The sequence below is a fragment of the Zosterops lateralis genome (genome assembly GCF_965231275.1).
Source record: "Zosterops lateralis genome assembly, chromosome: 5".
NCBI classification, from domain to species: Eukaryota; Metazoa; Chordata; class Aves; order Passeriformes; family Zosteropidae; genus Zosterops; species Zosterops lateralis.
This window is the reverse complement of record NC_139766.1, coordinates 58,015,072-58,033,405: the sequence shown is the minus strand read 5'-3', so window position 1 is coordinate 58,033,405 and position 18,334 is coordinate 58,015,072. Positions and strand designations below refer to the sequence as shown.

The 18,334-nt window shown below is 39.0% G+C and overlaps 1 protein-coding gene across 3 annotated transcripts in view; it reads right to left on the bottom strand.

The window, feature by feature from the left end:
- Positions 1–18,334, bottom strand: part of GAB1 (GRB2 associated binding protein 1) — a 100,908-nt gene that overhangs the window by 18,680 nt on the left and 63,894 nt on the right. For 2 of the 3 annotated variants that reach the window (XM_083861666.1, XM_083861667.1), the window contains exons 3-6: positions 15,000–15,213; positions 7,093–7,694; positions 5,169–5,254; positions 4,659–4,962 (exon numbers count right to left, since the gene is read on the bottom strand). In XM_083861666.1, coding sequence (XP_083717792.1) covers positions 4,659–4,962; positions 5,169–5,254; positions 7,093–7,694; positions 15,000–15,213 — 1,206 coding nt within the window. The remainder of the gene's footprint in view (positions 1–4,658; positions 4,963–5,168; positions 5,255–7,092; positions 7,695–14,999; positions 15,214–18,334) is intronic. The other variant, XM_083861668.1, reaches the window with a different exon arrangement.

Below are 18,334 nucleotides of genomic sequence, written 5' to 3'. Positions count from 1 at the left end.
CCTTGGTTTCATTTCTTTGTTTGTTTTTTTTGTTTTCAAGCTGCAACTGGGTATTTTCTTGGAATGAAAAAGAATGTGTGCATCACTCACTGTCTCTAAATCCAAGTTTACCACATACTGGGCTGAAAATTACCAGGGCCAAGCAGCAGTCTCTTTTAAAGGCAGTCATGTGGCCTTAAGTTTTAGGAAGCCTCTCAGTTTAATTGCTAATATATTTTTGTTGAAATATAAGCCATTAAATAAAATTTTAAAAAAGCTATAATGCACCACACTAACTATTGGTTATTTTTGCCATCAGCAAAATAACCTGTGCCACCCAATCCAAAAATAGGACTGAAAATATTGTTCAAAATAATCTTGACTGCAATTAAACCCTAACAATATTTGAACAAATAGACAAATTGCTATTAAAGACAAATGAAGCAAACTCCAGTACCATGTTGTAAGCTGAGAATCCGAAATTCTGTATTGCCTCTGTCAGCAATCTGCTGAGTGATCCTGAGGGCATTGTTCTATCTCAGCTCCCCATGACCCTGAACTAGGACCTAGGCTAAATGGAAAACTCTCAGAAAGTGCTTTTAAGTATTATTGATCAAAAACTTCACAAAAATTACATTTATATTCATTCATTCATACATTACATTAATATACTCTATTCAAATGAATGAGATTTAACTTTTGATTTTCATTTTATCATGGCCATGAATTTTTAGTTCAGCCATATGCCCACTGTTCATATATTTCTTTTCAGAACCTTAAAAAGACCACTTTGGTAGAAATGTGCTATAACACAGAAAAAAGAAGTTACCAATTAAATGTAAGTTAGGAATCAAGCTGAGATTTTGAGGAAGTAAACTCCACCATCACCAATTCCATTACTGACTTTACACTTTGATTCAGATATTGAAAAACTGTATTTTATCAGTGAAGATGACAAGCACATATTTCTTAAGATATTTCAGCCTCACAGATGGGATGATGTTACACAGCTGCAAGGACTTGTTCTGGACAGCTCCTAAACAGTTATTAAAAAAAAAAAATCTGTTTTTGTAGTTGCTTGGTCTTAAAGTTTCTTGTTTTAAGATGAGATAGCCCTCTGCCCTAGCCATGGAACAAATCCTGGGGCAGGAGGGGGTCACTGTCATTCACAGAGGTTCACAGAGACCCCCATCTCTCAAACGTTGCACCACTCAAATGCTTCTTCCTGATCCATAAAAAACAATCCACACCTTTTTAATTATCTTTTTTGACCATTAATTTTTCCCTTGAAAAGAGAACCTGGTTGTTCTTTGCTAGTCTAGGGAGTCTTTCTCCACCTCACAGCATTTGGGCACCTTTAATTCTACTGCTCCTTCTTGGACAAACAGTATTTTGAAGAAGGCATGTCACCATCACAACAAATGTCACTTCTGCTCTGTGGCAGAACCTGTCACTGTCTTTGAACGATTCAGAGAGTAAGACCCATTTGCAGGGGTGGATGCAATATTTTTTCTGCTTGAAGCCTTTTACCAGCAAACACACTTCCAATTTAGCATCAAGACTACATGCAATTGTGGCAAGCTAAAGCAGCCAAAAGCAGAAATTCAAAAATCAATATAGCCAATGGTCCCATGTAACTAAACAGCACCCTGAAAAAAAACCAAATTAAAAAAGAGATTATTCTTGTCATTCGATTACAAGTGAATGCAGAAAAGCGCCTGCTAAACGCTCTCCATTTTATCCCAAGCAATACATCACTTACCTTTTGGTATGCTTCTCTAAAGAAAAAGTAAAGTGTTTTGATTCAAGTTATTGGGGCAGAGAGCCAACACCATGTTTTGAAATTACTTTCAGGACTTCCAGAAAGTACTGGAAGCACCCCATATTTACAGAAGCAGCTGTGAGCTAGAGAAATGAAACTACACAAACCTGTATTGTAATCTCAAGGCTGTAGATGCTTTTATTCATTATTATTTTTTAACCCACTTTCTGAAACAAAGTTTTCCTAGAGACCAGTGAAAAAAGAAACAGGCTGGGGAGATCAAAGACCCTAAGGCTGTAAGCAGCAAGCCCTTAAACCAAAGGAAAAGAGAAGAGATGCTAAACACATACATTTGACAACAAAAAGCAGTGTATTCTTCCTTTATCTGCTGGTTTCAGTGCATTATCTCTTTGTCAAATGCATTTTTAGCACTGGATGTAACAAACCTCCCTGGCCCACAGAAAATACGACTGAGCTAAAGCTAATGCTTATGTGAAAGGTGCTGGTGTATTCTAATATTCTAAGTATTTCTAATAGCTTCCAAAAAGCTTAGGGGCAGTGCAAACATTGTTTTTGCAGCAATCTGTAACCAATTAAAAAAAAAAGACAGAGCAGCTTCCTCTGACACAACATGAAATGTGCCCTCATAACACCTTACCCCCAACACACCTGATATTTTAAAAACCATTTTTGAAGAAGCATCAGTGGTCTTCAACAGAAGTTCTTGAACCAATGACATATTAAATCCCCTCAACATTTAAAGGAGCAATAGCCCAAAGGTAAATATTTTATGTTCCGTTTCCTCCCCTTCTGTCTCTGCCAAAGATTTATTGAACACACAGGCCTACTTGACACTTCCTTAGCACTAATTTGTAGCAGAAGAGCACTGCACTACATTTACATAAACAGAAACAACCTGATAATAGAAGCTGCTACAAGAACTTGAAAGCTCGAAGAGCAACACAGAAGAATATAAAGCACACCATTGTTTTAGTTAGGTAAAGGTCCACTTAAACAAGGGCTTTACCTAATTTAATTCAAAGGAAACTGCAGTTTTACTTTGCCAAAGGTGAATCTGGAAGGAGTTATTGTGTAGAGACCTCAACTACTGAAATGGGAATAGATCACCATTCCTGTGTGTCACCAGATCTTTCTCCACAGCAACAGAAAACTTGCAGTGGTGCATTTGATAAAATTAGAGCGAGGCAATCTGTGTGTGTGTGCTACTAGGATAAAACCCTCAGTGGTAAATCAGAATCATTACCACTCTTGGCAGCTCAAGATATTCACCAAACTTTGTTTTCCAGCCCCTAAGCACTATACCATATTTACATTCAGGGACAGTTTTACTTTAAAATCACTTCAGTTTGTAAATTACATTAAACAATCCTATTATTTTACAGTGATAACATCTTCCAAAAGTCTGTAGACAAAAATTTCATCCAGTAACTCTACTTTCTTTAAGAGGTATGTTAACACATCTTAAAGGCCTTCCCCTGGTGTTAGCTACATCTTTCTAGCTGTAAAGCATTTGAGGATGGAAGCAAAGCAGGAGCCTTACATGCCACTTTCTGAATGTGAAACACTAGTTCAGATCAAAAAGAGAGATGCAAGAGCAATGATGCTGCCCCAGCAAACAGCTGTGCGGCAGCTTTGCACTGCCAACAGCAAGTGAGATGCTTTTCAACACATACATTTATTACTTCTGAAGGTCAAACATTTTATCAGTAAAATACACAAACTGGCCAATCTGGGAAAATATTTTAAATCAGTTCAGTTTATTCTGAGAATGTTTTCCAGTATCAACTTTCATCAATCTCTTCCTGTTCAGTATTTCTTAAGAACTAAGCAAAACTGCTGTCTGGTAACACAAAAACAATTAACACAAGCAGAGGGCCAAAAGTCTTAGAAAAGGTCATGCCTCAGTTTTTGAAGATGGACAGGCAGAATGAGATCTGGTACTTTCCATTTCACACAGCTCATCTATCATAGTGATACTCTCTACATCCCTTAATTACAGCCTGTTTTCACTTTGTGGTAAAAATACTAATTTAAAGGTTTAGTAAGTGAATATTTTGGATCATCTGAGTATTTACCATTATGCTTGCCCACAATGAAGTCAGCCATTCTCAATGTAAATACTAATTTTTTCAAGTACATAAGATTAAAAATAGGACTTACTCAAATGCAAAATAGGGCAGACATTTGACCTAATGTTTAGTTCCCTCTTCTACAAGAAAGTTAGTTATCTTGTCCCAAAAAATTAGTAGGGAAACAAGTTCTTTAAGCATTTGCTTGTATTTCTAGTAGGATGGCTGATAAAACATTTTAGATAAAAAATCCAAGCTATTTATTAGGGATTCCCTATACAAGTATCTCTTATAGACACACTGGAACCCCATCACCTTGGTTCCTCAAGAACTCTGGTCACCCAAATAATCCTCATTTTAAGGAAAAAATAAACACATTATGTGCCAGATTTAAGAGATTAATTTTTTAGGATAGATTCAAAGGGGCCCTCTACAATGATGATGTGCGCTGATCCCATACCAAGCATTGTTATGGGTATAAATTTGTGTTCTACCCAATGCCTTGTGTTCTCTCTCTGCATCACAAGTGTCTTCTGTATATTCAGAAGGACACTCTTCTGAATCTTAGGAATTCAGTGACATTTTTTCATTAGTAACTAGGGCAATAAATTCTAAACCTATGCTTTTATTTGGCACTGTTATTGTGATGCTTCAATAATGTTAAAAATAATCCTAGGGCTCCTCTGTGATTTGGTTATCTTGTAGGACAAAAATTATTTCTAAAATAATTTCTAAACGCATGATCATTTTCCACTGAGCAGAAGTTGAGAGAGCTATGTTATTTTCTTAGATGATAAAGATTAGGTTTTCCTGGAGGTTTTCCTCACCTTTTCTGTCTGGTTTGAGGTTCCGATCCACTGGCGGTGGCTCACACTCTGCAGCAGGTACCGACCGTCTGGGAGGAGTCTTTGGGCTGGACCTGAAGCCCATGTGAGCAGGAGGAGGGACTTGCTTTCCAAATAATGGAAAATCAAACGTGCCTGGTATCATTGGTACATAGTTTGTTTCCTGGATGGGTTCAGTGAAGCTGCTGGAATGCTGTCGTGGAGGAGAGTTGGGATTCATTGGGACATAATTTTCATCTAGTTCTTCACTTGAAACACTTCCCACTGTCAACATGCTTCTGTTTTTCTAGAATTAACATATATTTCCTTTAACAAAATAAGTTATGCAATCAGCTGTGAATCATATGAGTCTTTTAACCTAATCTACTCAGATTAATGTATTCTATTGAAACTGAAAAATCACAAACACTGCACAGCTTGCTTTCTGACACAGGAACAAAGAGCATTCAAGCACTGTCACTGTTGCCTCTCATCAGATCATGTCATACTTACAAAGTGGTTATGGAAGCCCTCCAATGAATTAGATCTGTCATTCGGAAACGTTCGTGGAATATCATAACAGTCTTGAGAACTAATTTCTGAAGAAACAAGAAGAGAAAGTGGCCATTTATCACTCCTGTTCCTGTCACTTGGCATCCAAAGTCTGTCGTTATTTACTGTCTGCTTCTGAGAGCACACAAACACACCTCCTGAAGCTGTGGCCCCTAGATTTATCTATATATGAGAGGACTGTGTTCAAAACAACCTTAGCACTCATCAGTCACAACTTGAAGCTCTCACAGTGGCATTTTTCCATGGCAAGAAAAGAGAAATGAATTTTTGCTTTTAAAGAAGCAGCAGGGTCTGCCTTTCAACTGAGCAGGTGTAAGAACTTAGTGTAAGAGTGAGAATCTGGGCCCTCATGAAAAACCTATCCTAAAATAAACAAACAGCAGATGTAGTTTAACATCTGGAGAAAGGTTTTCTGACTGATGCCCTTTGCTTGGGAAGTGCTGATTCAACAGGATCCCATCTGTTGCAGGAACAGGTGAATCCCTTCTCTTCAGCTCACCAGTGTGGTCTCTGGGGGCTCTCAGCAGGAGTGGACTGCTGCAGAACCAAAGATCTCTCCCTTTTGGGAGTCCTGGCTCTTGGCACTCCCCATTTAGCAGGTCCTCAGCTCCCTGGCTGGGTCTTTGCTGGACAGGGATCTTGGTGAGGCTCCTGGCTCCCAGGTGTTGTTTATCCATGCAGGCAAGAGGCTGCCTTACCCTGTGGTGGCAGGGATGCCTCTCCTCATGATGCTGGCACAGAAACTGGGCAAACTCTGGGGTTTATCACTGTCTTTCCCTAAAAAAACTTCTGAAGTTTTTTTAAGATTTTCACCACAGAGGAAAGATAAACAACTCTGCTCTTAAGTACCAAATTTAAACAGTGTTTTCAGAAAGACTACTTTTACTGAGGCAGACAATCTCAGATTCAGTGTAGGAATACTCACCTATATACTTAGCAAAATGAGAGAAAATAAGCAAAGCAAACAAAGATCTTTCATAGTGTTGCTTTGTAATTTCAAACCACTAACAATCACCAATATTTTATGCTCAGTCTACAAAATGAATGACAAATAGGACAATAGTAACTGAGAATCTGTGTGATCCTACCCATTCTGTATACTGCCTCCTCTAAAAGCCTTGTATTCATCCCACATTTCAAACAATTCTCCTTTAAAATCACCTCTAACATTAGTATTGAGTTAAACCAATACAAAATTTCACCTTAAAAACAACACTGTAATACTCACCTGCTTCAGAAATCTGAAAGAAAATGAAACCCTTAGCCCAAGAGTGGTAACAAGACAATACACCTGACTGCACATCTAGAGTACCAACATTTAGGTGGCCACAAGGAACAACTTTAATTCTACTAAAAGGCTGCAGTAAGCATATCTATCGCATGGACAGAAAGAAAGGCTGGTGGCAATGATCATCAAATCAGGGTTGATCTCAAAGCTCTGGGTATACACCATATCCCACTGATCTTCATGAAGCAATTTCAGCTTCTGCAGATTGGGCCACACTTCACTGAGCTTGCTTTGGTCATTCTGAAAGACTGATAATGGTAGTATTGAATTCAGTTACATGAGCTTATTACCAAATAAGTATGTCTAGATCTTCAAAAATTTTTAGCAAAGGCTGAATACCACAGTGCAATATCCACCCATTACAGATGTTCTGTGCTTTGCCGTTTTGATGGCTTCCTTTAAAAAATCTCCTTTCCTCTTTTTTATACATTTCAAACATGGTGAACACAGGTGTGAAGGGCTAAACACCTCTTCCTACAGGCTAAAAACGTCCCTCACACCATTCACCCCATTTGTATCATTCAGATCACCCAGCTGAAGGCAAAAGCTCTGCAGGACAGCTCAGGGGATACCGACCTTTGCGGAAGACGTTGAGGTCTCCCGTGGAGATGGTGTTGCTGCGCGCGGGCGGCGCTCCCGCGGCGGGCACGCAGTAGCTGCTGTCGGTGTCCGAGGCGGTGCGGCTGATGCCGCAGCTTTCCACGGGAGATCGGTCCGCTGCCTGGTGAGGTTTGGGTGGCCGAGGTGGAGGGATGTCTGGAATAGTCTCCAGTTTGGAAGTCTGAGACAACGTTCCCTCTGGGAAAGTTCGTGGGATCTGATAAGTACCTCCGGGCGTGGGGGGAATGTCATAGCTAATGGAGATGTGCCTCATCTGCGCGTCTAACGACGTTGCTGACGGGGTATTGAAAACGTGTTGCTCTCCTTCGGCGTCAGTCCCAGATGGAGATGCTGCCTTGGGCAAAACATCCTGGGAGTAACTCCTGGGCAGGTTGTAGAGGCTGGAGTCTGCCAGCGTCAGCGCGGAGCGTGAGGGCGGGGAGTCATAGACGCCCTGCTGCGGGAAGAAGCCGTTCACAGCGTGCTTGCTCCCTGATGGAGCAGGGTTTTTGTGGGAGGGCAGGTTATCGTTGCAGTCTGTTTCTGAAGAGCTGGATTTTGCAGAGTCAGCATGAGATCTACATGTGAGATTGCGAGATTAGAACGTTGGTGAACACGCAGAGGAAAACAAACATCGCAAACCATAAACACAACGTTTATCGTGTAACCAACTGAAAAGTCTGCCAGTGTCTTCCAATTTTTTATTTCTATTTGTTTATAAATGAGATGCAGGAACTCAATTATTAAACAAATGGGAATACCTAGAGATCCTAAGTAACTGCATTCATACAAATCCATGCATGTGAAATACATAGCACAACTCTGGAGCTTTATCAACGGCTCCACAAAAGGTTGATGTTTCATAAAGCAAGTGATTTTCAGGATGCCAGTTTGAAGCTAACTTTGCTTGGGGGCTGGGGTTTTTTTAATTATTATTTTTTTAACCCATGCGGGAAACTAGCAGCACTTTATTGAGACTGTTAAAGGTAAAAATAGGATGCTCAATTCTTGGATGTACAGTATTTGCTAATTCAAATCATTATGAAAAAAATATTAAGGAAAAAAAAATTACTAAAAACCCCCTAAATGCATGCCTGAAGTTATACTGACCATATAAAACTCATTTGAAATATGTGAAAAGAGGAATAAGAGATAAGATCATAAATAGAAGGAGGAAAATAGTATGTTCTTTGAGGGAAAAAAATCCGTAGATTGCATGCGCAACAGGGAGCTTTTGTCTTGAATGCAAATGAAGGAGGTGTTGTTAGATGTGGGGATTCACGAGAGTAAGACAGACTTAATTAGCAAATCTAGTCTGGTGACTAGGATGCCCTGAAAAGAACAAACAGAACTTTGAGCTCATGAGAAGATGAGATTAAAAATCTGCTCAAGAGAAGAAAATTCAATCAACCCCCTGCATGGATATGTTGAAAAATGTATGAGTTGTTTGTATGATCTTTTCACCTAATTATTGTAGTAGAAATTATTAACCTTACTGAAATGGTATATAAGTTCTTGGAAAACCTGAGTAAAATCAGATTCTGATCATGGTCGGTCTCCCCATCTCTCCTTCAATTGCCAATAGTTAGATAAAGCTGCAGAGCAGTTTACTTTTGATTTCTTAGGAAATTCTTTTGTAAGAACAGCACTCATTAGTGCTGCTACTAACCACTACCAGTAAACTTATGTGGAAAGTAACCACATTACAATCATTTGATTTCCTTTCTAAACCTCCCCCTTTACTGTGCTCCAGGCAGAGAAATTCTGTTATCAGTCTGGCTCCTTGCTTAAATGAAAGTCAAAACAGTGGCAAAATACTAACAGTGGAGATGTTAGTGGTGTAGTTAAGGAAATCCATACACTTTTTGATCAAACATACAATGATATTTCCTATTTTCATTACCTCAATATCATACCATTGTGTTAATTGATACATGCATATGTAAATATTTCAGCATGCATGTATATCAATGAATATCTGCAATACAACTCTTAGTAAGTTCTATTAAGCAACTGGACTACACATTTCCAAAGCTTTTGAGGAATAAAGTACATAAATAAAGAACACCCACTACCACAAGAAGCATTTTTCCCCTTATTTAACAGGCTCTGCACCTCAAAGTGATCTCAACCAATACTTATTATTCACATTTCATTTGTCAATAAGTTTGTACAAAACTTTCTTAAGGGACAGCTGGATTTATCTCCCAGGGTTCTGGCAACCTGAGGAAAAAGGAATCCAGAAAAGCTATTCATTTAGGTTCCCTCCCCAGTCATCAGTGGAATGGAGACTGTGTGAAACACAATCTGTTCTTCTTAGATATCATCTAAACCAAATGAATCACCCCCGAAGTGCCTCTCTGCCAGCTGTCAGGGGAACCAACATGATCAGCTTGGAATGGACATCTGCACTCAAGAGAAATGTCATTCACCTCACCAACTGGTTTTTGTTCTGTTTAACAGCAAAGATACAATCTTCCACCAGGACAAGAGGCTTATGACAGTTCTCGCTTCAATTTTATCACCTTTTCCTATCAGCTTATAGTTATTGTTTTAGCATTTTTTTTTCCATTAGAAAAAGTACAGTAATTTTGCTGTAGCTACTATCTTAAACATAGATTTCAGTTCTGTCACTGGTCAGAACTGGTTTCCAGGTAACTCTGAACTTTAATCTGCATTTAGCTTAATCAACTGCTCCCAAAAGAAGATAATTTTCTCATTATTTGTTCCTAGTACAACTAAGGAAGTAAAACTTTCTATATTCCTCATGATGCTGACCATGAATATATATTTCTCTTGTTTGTTAACAGTTGCTTCAGAGCTTCAAAAATTCATGTATGAACCACTGGAAGTTTAAAACACTTCCAAAATATAGAGTACATAGGACTGAAGGAAGCACATGAGGTTACAGAGTGCAAAATGGATTGTGAACACTCTGAGCTCAGCTCCTGCTGCAGCCCTTTCTCTTTATTCAAAGGATTGATTCAGGAGTTCCTCACTTTCTAGATATACTCTACTAGTTCTATGATATCCATTTAGACCAAAATCCCAGAAAAAGTCAAGCATTTTTCACATGAGCAAATATGGCAAAGACTGGAATCTTTAAATTTTATACTATAAAAATAAAGTTGGACACTGACAATCAATTGCAGAACCAACATTATTAGTTCCAGTTCACTAGGATATACTTTAAAAGGAAAAAAATTCTAAAACTACAGGAATAAAACATAAACACTACGTTTATCTTAGAGAAACATGCAGGAACATACAAGCAAAGCTCAAAATTAAATAACAGCATATTTACAATGCCAGAGCCTAAGGATTACCCAGGAAATTCAAGCAACAAATGCTATCCTTTTTAAACATAGGAGTTTTTCTGGGTCTAAATGAATGATGCTGCTTCTTTCTTGACCACAAGCACTTGTGCAAACAGGCTTTCAAAAACCATGACACATGAGGCAGCCCGGTCTGTCATTTGCTTAGCTGATGGCAACAGCTTACATTTCTTATTACAAGAGGGCATTTCTGATTTAATTCATGATTTTGAAAGTAATCTTTTGGAATAAACATCTCAGTCTACTGAAATAGTTTTCAAAATATAAATGGGTTGTAAGCAATCTGACTTTGCACAACTGAAAGTTTGAAGACACTCTGAAACAAAGAAAGCAGTTTATGCCAAAATGAAGCCAGGGAATTCAGCCTCAGAATTTTAACTATTTTTAAAAGTCATCATTAACCAGTGATCAAGATAAGAACACCATATACAATTCTGAAAATGTACAGTTGACAGGAAGAGAATGTACTCCTGATTTGGGGTTCTTTTTTAATGACTTCTGTACTTCAGGAATTTTAATTTCTCCCTTTAGTACAGCTCAGTAAAAAAAATCAATTGGCTCAAATATTCCATTAACAATCAGTTATTACGATAAGCATTAAAGGGTTTTTACACCTCAGCTTAAAATAATGGCAAGGCTGGATGTAACACAATGATAACTCCTCACTTTATAAACAGAGGATGACTGTGACATGAATTGAGTATGCATCACATATGTGCAAATTATGGTAAGTGGCCAAACTCTCCCTCTCTCAGGGCTAGGACTGGCCACCATCTCTTTCCACATACCAATAAAAGAAAACTGTCCAGCCTGTTGACCTACAAGGACTGGGCATTAAGATGCATGGAGAGGAGATGGGGCAGTGAGGCAAGGGGAGCCCAGTAAAAAGCCAGCCTCCACCTACTAAAAACCACTTGTTGACAGAGATCCAGGAAAAAGGGTTATCGAGTGTTTCAGTCTGAGGGGTAATCATCTCATTTTTGCAAATAAAGTATTTGGACTGGATTGACCACTCATCCTTTTCAGCTGATTCTTTTCCCATCTGCAGGAATCAATATGATTAAACAGAATATTATGAACAAAATGGCAGCAAAACTGCTCTTGTGTGCCAGCAATCTGGGACAGCAACAGCAAGCATAGAAAAAACAGGATAGACATAAAAATAAATAACAATCAGACTTCTTTTCAGAAAATGAAAGCCAAAGTTACATAGTTTTTCTGTTAAAACTCACAGAACACCATGCAAGATGAGTCTCAAACAAACAGTATTTTCAGGCAAGTTAATGGCTCTGTGATTAATTTCTCACACGTGTTCCAAGAATGGCTACTGTTCACTCACTGCAGTGGAATCTTTTTACTTTCAAAGTCTTCTAATAGCAGGTATTCCTGCCCTTCTTCTGAGAGAAAAGGTGACCCTTGGCTGGTTCATACACATAGGAAAGATGAGGAAGACAGCATTTAGTTTTTCAATACACCTTTTGAATGAGCCAGAACAATAAGGGATTTGGAATCAATGTTTGGCTGCATTTTCTTATCTAGGATCCAAATAGAGACCTTAAAATCTCCCTAAATGCTACAGTGAAACAATGTTCATTCAACAGTGATTGGAGCATGAAACTATTTTAGAAAAAATACTGCATGATAGTTACAGCTGCAATTGCTGCATGCAAGACATTCTCATAACAGTATGTGGTGCACTCTAGGACACTGTAATGGAGCACTTAATTATTATTTGCTAGGTCTGAAACGCTACAATTCTCAAAAATCCCAAAGAGGTGACTCAGATACATCTGCGTTTCACAGTTACCCATCTCACCCAGAAAAGAACCTCAAAAGCCTTGAAGTAAAATTCAGTGGGTCCCAGATTACCTGTAAAGTAACATGCAGAATCAGAATAGAAAATGTTCCCTCTGCATATTGGTAATCTTTAAGTCTGAAGGGAAAACATTTAACATTTAAGTAACAGTAACATTTAAGTTACAGCTATTAAGCCTTGTACTTTGCACTAAGTCTGTATGAAATACACAAATAAATTGTTCTAAGCCTGGAAAAGAGGAAAATGATGCAGCCATTTAATTTTTTTTCTTTGCCTGTAAGAATGTGGATTGGGGTAGAGTGCACTCTTCCTAATCATCTTAGTAATGTGCTACACAGATACACAAAGCTCATTCCATAGGAAAAATCTATATGCTCTATACTCTGTCCCAAATCCAGCAGCTTACCTACTTTACCAGACATAAAACATAGGCATAAAACATAAGACATAAAACAATCTTTTAGGTGGAGCTGAAAGTCCAGCACCACTGTCATTCTGAATTTTCATTATCACAGCCTTTTAAATGAAAGGACACAGCTATTTAGTTACAGAAAATGAACTAAGCCCATATAATATCCAAGTGATCATAATGTCGATATCTTCAAATATTTCTATAAAGTCATAATTTATTTAAACAATCTCTATACTCCCAAGATTTTGTTTTGTTCTTTCAGTTCACTAGGCATTTTATCTCCACTGGACCTTTTACTTTCCCCAGTACCTTCTCCCCTGTGTCACCAGTAACTTCCTTGAGAAATTTTGCAGGCTAATCATGGGCTCTATACTTTGCCACATTTTATGGCCCCTTCTATGATCTCCTCAGCCTCTCTACTTAACCCACACATCACGTAACTGAGGAATTCAGGTCAGAAGGTCAATTACACATCCCAACCTTCATAATTCCTAAAAACACCTTCACGTTGTGCTGGTAAAACTCTGTTCTGAGCCTGTCCCTTGCAGAAGCAAATGGGAACTCAGACACAGTTCTGATGGGCCAGGGTGCTAAAATCCAAGTGAATTCCTCTGCCAAACCATTCTGGAAGTGATACCAAACTTAAAAGCTTTTGGCAGGAACACTGACATTCCTCTTCAGCACTAAACATCCACTTCAGCTTCTAAACATCACTAAACACAGACCTCCAACACTGGGTTTCCCCTTCTCCTGCAGGAGGTTCTGGGGCATTCCGTGCTGCCTGTAACCTGCACATTCCATACTCTGGGGGAACTGTAGGCTCATTCCCTTGTTTTATAAGGAAGACTGTGAAGGGTGGATACTTTTTTTACCACATAATCATCAGTAAATGGAGCAGGAAACTCCTCAGGCACAACAGAGCAAGATAAAAATGCCAAGGGATCACAGAGCACATGGCACAGGTAAAACTGGCAGAGCATCAAGGTGTTGATGCAGAAGGCACTGCCACTGAAAGGTATGGCCCTAAGGAAGCATGTGAAATAGTCATGAAAACATTCTCAAAGGAAGCTTTCCTCAGCCTTCCACATACTTGTCTGTAATCACAGAAAGAATAAGATGTTTTTTTAATTTTTCTGGAAATATCCCAGCAGATTTTATTTGAAATTACTGCAGAAAAGAAGCTCGCCAGAGGGATTTATAAGGTTCTCCTACAGAATGCTCAAGGTCAGAAGGGACCTCTGGACATTATCTGCTCAGCTTTTCCAATACCTCTGAGCAAACCCTTCAAAATCAGGTGAAGCTTCTCAGGAGCTTGTCCAATCAAGTTTATTTGTGGTTCTTTTAAATAGGTGTTTTTTAAAGAGGACAGAGACTCCAGTATGTCCCTGGACAGCCTGCTCTAGGAATGGCCACCATGATCCATTCTGGCAAACCACAGTGATATTTCCCAGGTATCTACTATGAATATCATATCTGCCTATGAAGGAGGTGCAGAGCATTTATTTAAGTTAGAAGTAGCAGTTGGAGAAATAAATAGAGATTTAATTCAGTAGAAGTTCTAAATTTTTCCTTCAGATTTCCTATTGCATACGTCTCTACAGAACTGACTGTGTAGATACTCTTATGCTGTAAAAAATAAAGCTTATATAATTTTCCTTTTAAATATGTGTTATTTGGAAAAAGCTGAAATTCAGGATATGGAAACTGAGTGCTTTCAGCCTCTGCCTTCTTAGTTATCATAAAATAATTGAGTTTTTTTCCTTGTTTGAGACTCTGAACCATGCTAGTAATAGTAAACAAATGCCACTTGAAGATCACTGTACTCAGTGATGTGGTAACCTGGCAGGTGATAATAAAATCAGCATGTTTTCTAAACCCCTCCCATGAAAGCTTTAACTGGCAAAACTGGGGCAACAAATGCCAGGAGGGAGAAAGGCTAGATTCCTCCAGCTTTTTTCTAGTACTATACTGGACTAAGCACACCAGCTTTTGGCTAAAGAAAGGGTACTTTGTGCCATGCAGCACTCCAAGCTCCAATGAAATGCTTGGATTGCTGCATTACTGTGATACTTCATGTTGGCATATTGCTGTCCACGCTTTTGGAGAATGCAATACGGCTCTGGCACGGATCACACAACTTACTATTCCAACAAAAGGTTTAATGCATGGAAAGAAAAGAAGGAAAAGTTACAGGCAGCTTCCCTGTGCAGATTATGTGCATCCAAATGCTCGGTGTCTTGGCAATAAAAAAATGCGTTCAGCACAAACATTCTTGGCCTGTAATACAAATAAGTGCTATTAAGAAACAAAAGTCACTTACCTCATCGGTTCAGGTTTTTTACTTTGACAGTTTATTAGCAGTAAGTAGTCTTGAGGATCTTCTTGGCCAGAGGAAGACTCCAGAGGGGGGACATTAATAAGCCGGTAAGGAGAAGGAAGGGAAGATTCTGCTTGCACGGAAGGCGGTGAAGTGTTGATGGGCAAGGGTAACTCAGCAGATGTTTGTAAGGAAGTAACTGGTGGCTTCACAGCATCTGCAAGCACAGAAGCAAAGAATTCTTTATACAGTAAAGGAAGAGTTTTTCAACAATAAGAAAATTATCAACAGAGGATGCAAAAAATCTCAGGTTTTAGTTCAGATTTGTGAAATTGGACATGAGAACATCTGGATGTTAGTGTTTGTTTCAGGGTATTTACATTTATATATCAATCTTTATATTTTCAAACTGCAATCTATTTCTTAAGTAAGCCTCAGAAACAGAGGTTCTGCCTTATTAAATGACTTATTTAACCTGCTTTCTGGCCACAGAAAGAACAAAGATGCTGACAGCTGTGGTAACACAGCTAAAAACACAAATCTGTTGTTTTAATCAAGAGCAGACAAAAGCCCGTAAGTTATTACTTGAACATGGCAACCTGAGTCAGCACTTGCAAGTATTCATTCATTTTGACCAAGGTCACTTCAATGTCTGAGATTAGTCGCCAGGCAAGGCCTGGCCACTCTCACAATATCTGAAAATCAAGTGCTTTTGCAATAGAAGATCCCTTACAACTACCAAAATAATGCAAAGGTACAACAGGTAACATGTTCCACTTAGCCCCCTGATTACATACCCTAATTTTTTATTGTTGTGCAATAAAAGAAGCAGTTGTGGTTGGGTTTGGTTTTGGTTCCCTTTTCTTGTTTTGGCTTAGTTTGGACTCCTTTTGGGGTGGGGGGGGGGAGAGGAGGTGTTACACTGTGTTGTTTTTTTTTATTTTTAATAACATTATCTTTATAATTCTTATCCACTTCCTATCCATGTATATTCTAAACTAACTCCTTTTTTCCTTCCAAATACATGTATCCAGACTATTAAATTATCTGGGAGACTGGAAAAATATTGACACCATCAAACATTAAACAATTGTTTGGCTTTTTCATTGTTTTAATGACACATTGACTAAGAACAACATAATTAAGCAAACTATTTCCCAATTATCAAGGCTCCCTTACAGCTCACTGTACATTCCAATTTGCACATCCCAAGAATGGACTCTGATTATTAGCATTGTTTAAATGAACATATTATTATCCAAAGCTCCTGCTCCTGTCAGGGTTACAGGCACTACAAAGTAGCTTCATCCAGCTTCTGCTTCCCAGCACTACCCTGGGAAAAACCAGATGAGCAGCCCAGAACACAGCCCTCCTGCTTCCAGTTCTCTGTACACCAGGCACAAGTGATTTAGACATGGAAATAGAAATAGCAGCACTTGCTTTGAACTCCCATGGCACCTAAACAGGCTCAGAAATTAAATCCCACCACACCCATGTGGGTGGAAGAAGTCTAGGTGTATGAAAATTCCTCAACCCAACTTACCTGAAAAGGTAGGATAGCCTAAAAAAAGTTATTATGAAGGGTTGTGGCTGACCTATTCATCAAACTAGTTAGCAGAAGAAAAGAAAAACCAGACTGCATCGAGGGATTACACACATAAAAATAAATTGATGCACCCAGATCAGATAAATAATAGTACAGAGATGTTTATGATTAATAAAATCTTTATACATTATATTTCTTGAAAAACATATTCCTGAAAATTCCTGACCATGTCCTATAGTTTGAAAAATGGGGGAAAAAAGATAAAATTCATTACATTAATTGTTCCCTGAAAACTGTTATTTAAAATAGCCAATGTTTACTTAAATACCTTTTTCTTTATAATTCCTATGCACTCCCTCTTTATGTGTATTCTAGAGTCACTCCTTTTTCCCTTCCAAATACAGCAGTACTTGGATGCAAAAGCTACTAAAAAAGTAGTTAATTTTCTACATACTGAAATATAAAACATGAACAATTTTCTATAATTTAGGAAATTTGAGAGCTTGAAGGAGCCTCTTTGAGGCACCTACTAATGTTTCTTGATTCCCCTAATGCAGGGGCTCAACAGCAGGAACAGAAAAGTGCCTGAATGGACCTACCAGGAATGTACTTCTTGTTCCTGGAAAAGTGGCAGTGGGAGAAAGGACAAGCAGCTTTCTGCCTGTCCCCTGCAGAACTGAGGGATACAAGTAAATTTATGCACCAGCAAGAGTGGGGAAGAAAAGTTTCATACCAAATCCGTCAGTCTTTGACCACTGAGATGACCATCTTAGAGACGAGAGCCTCAAGAGCTTCCCTGTGCCACAGTCCCCACCCCATTCCTGGGCTCTGGCTACGCACAACCCTCATGTCATTGGAACTGCTGGATGCCAAGTTCACACGAGGGGAAAAAAAGCAATCAAACAGGATATCCTTGGGGCTTTCTGGGAAGATGGGTGTGTCAGCCAGCCCTCATGCAGTCAGGAGAGCCCAACAGGTACACAGTGAGGTGCCTACGTGACCTGACGCAATTAAACAGACCATGCACGCACTGGCATTCCCAGGAACAGCAGCAAGACTCAAGGGTAACTTTCCAGGGAAAAATTAAATCAAGAATTTTGAGAGTGGGCCAATGTATCCACAAAGTCTGATGCACTGCTCTGGCTTCTGGGGCACCCCAAGACAGAGGCTGCTTCCACAGAGCCTCTGCTGACCAGCCTCTGGCAACCGTTCTCTGAATTTCTCCTATTTCTTTGAGTGCCTTTATATTTTTGACCTTTACTACCATCCTGTGGCAGAGAGGTCCACCCCTTATTACACATGACATGAAAACCCACTTCCTTTTAAATTTGCTGCCTGATAGCTTCACTTGATATATTTCAGCTCCTATCTTCAAATAAACTGTGAACAATTACCTTCTACTCATAATTCCCATTCCCAACTTTACACAACTTTGTCATAGTTTTTACTGAATTGTTGCTGCTTAATTTTTCCTGGTGCAGAAACCATTTCATTACACATCTGGTTTCCCTTTGCCCTCACCTTTCCTAGCTCTGCTACTTTTTCTTTCCTGAGAAGGAGAACTAACTATTTCACAAAAAGCACAAAAAAAAAAAAAAGTCTGGGACACATTTACTGATTTACGGAGACATAACAATGATTCATTCTGCTCTTTTCCTAACCTTTCCCTTTCAATTGTTACTGAATATTCAAGGTGATGCTGTCCAGCTGTCTGGAAGCTTTATGATCTGTTCCCTGAGCAAGGATTTGGAGCCCATTAATGTTAATGGATCGTTAGGGACACTTTCCTTCT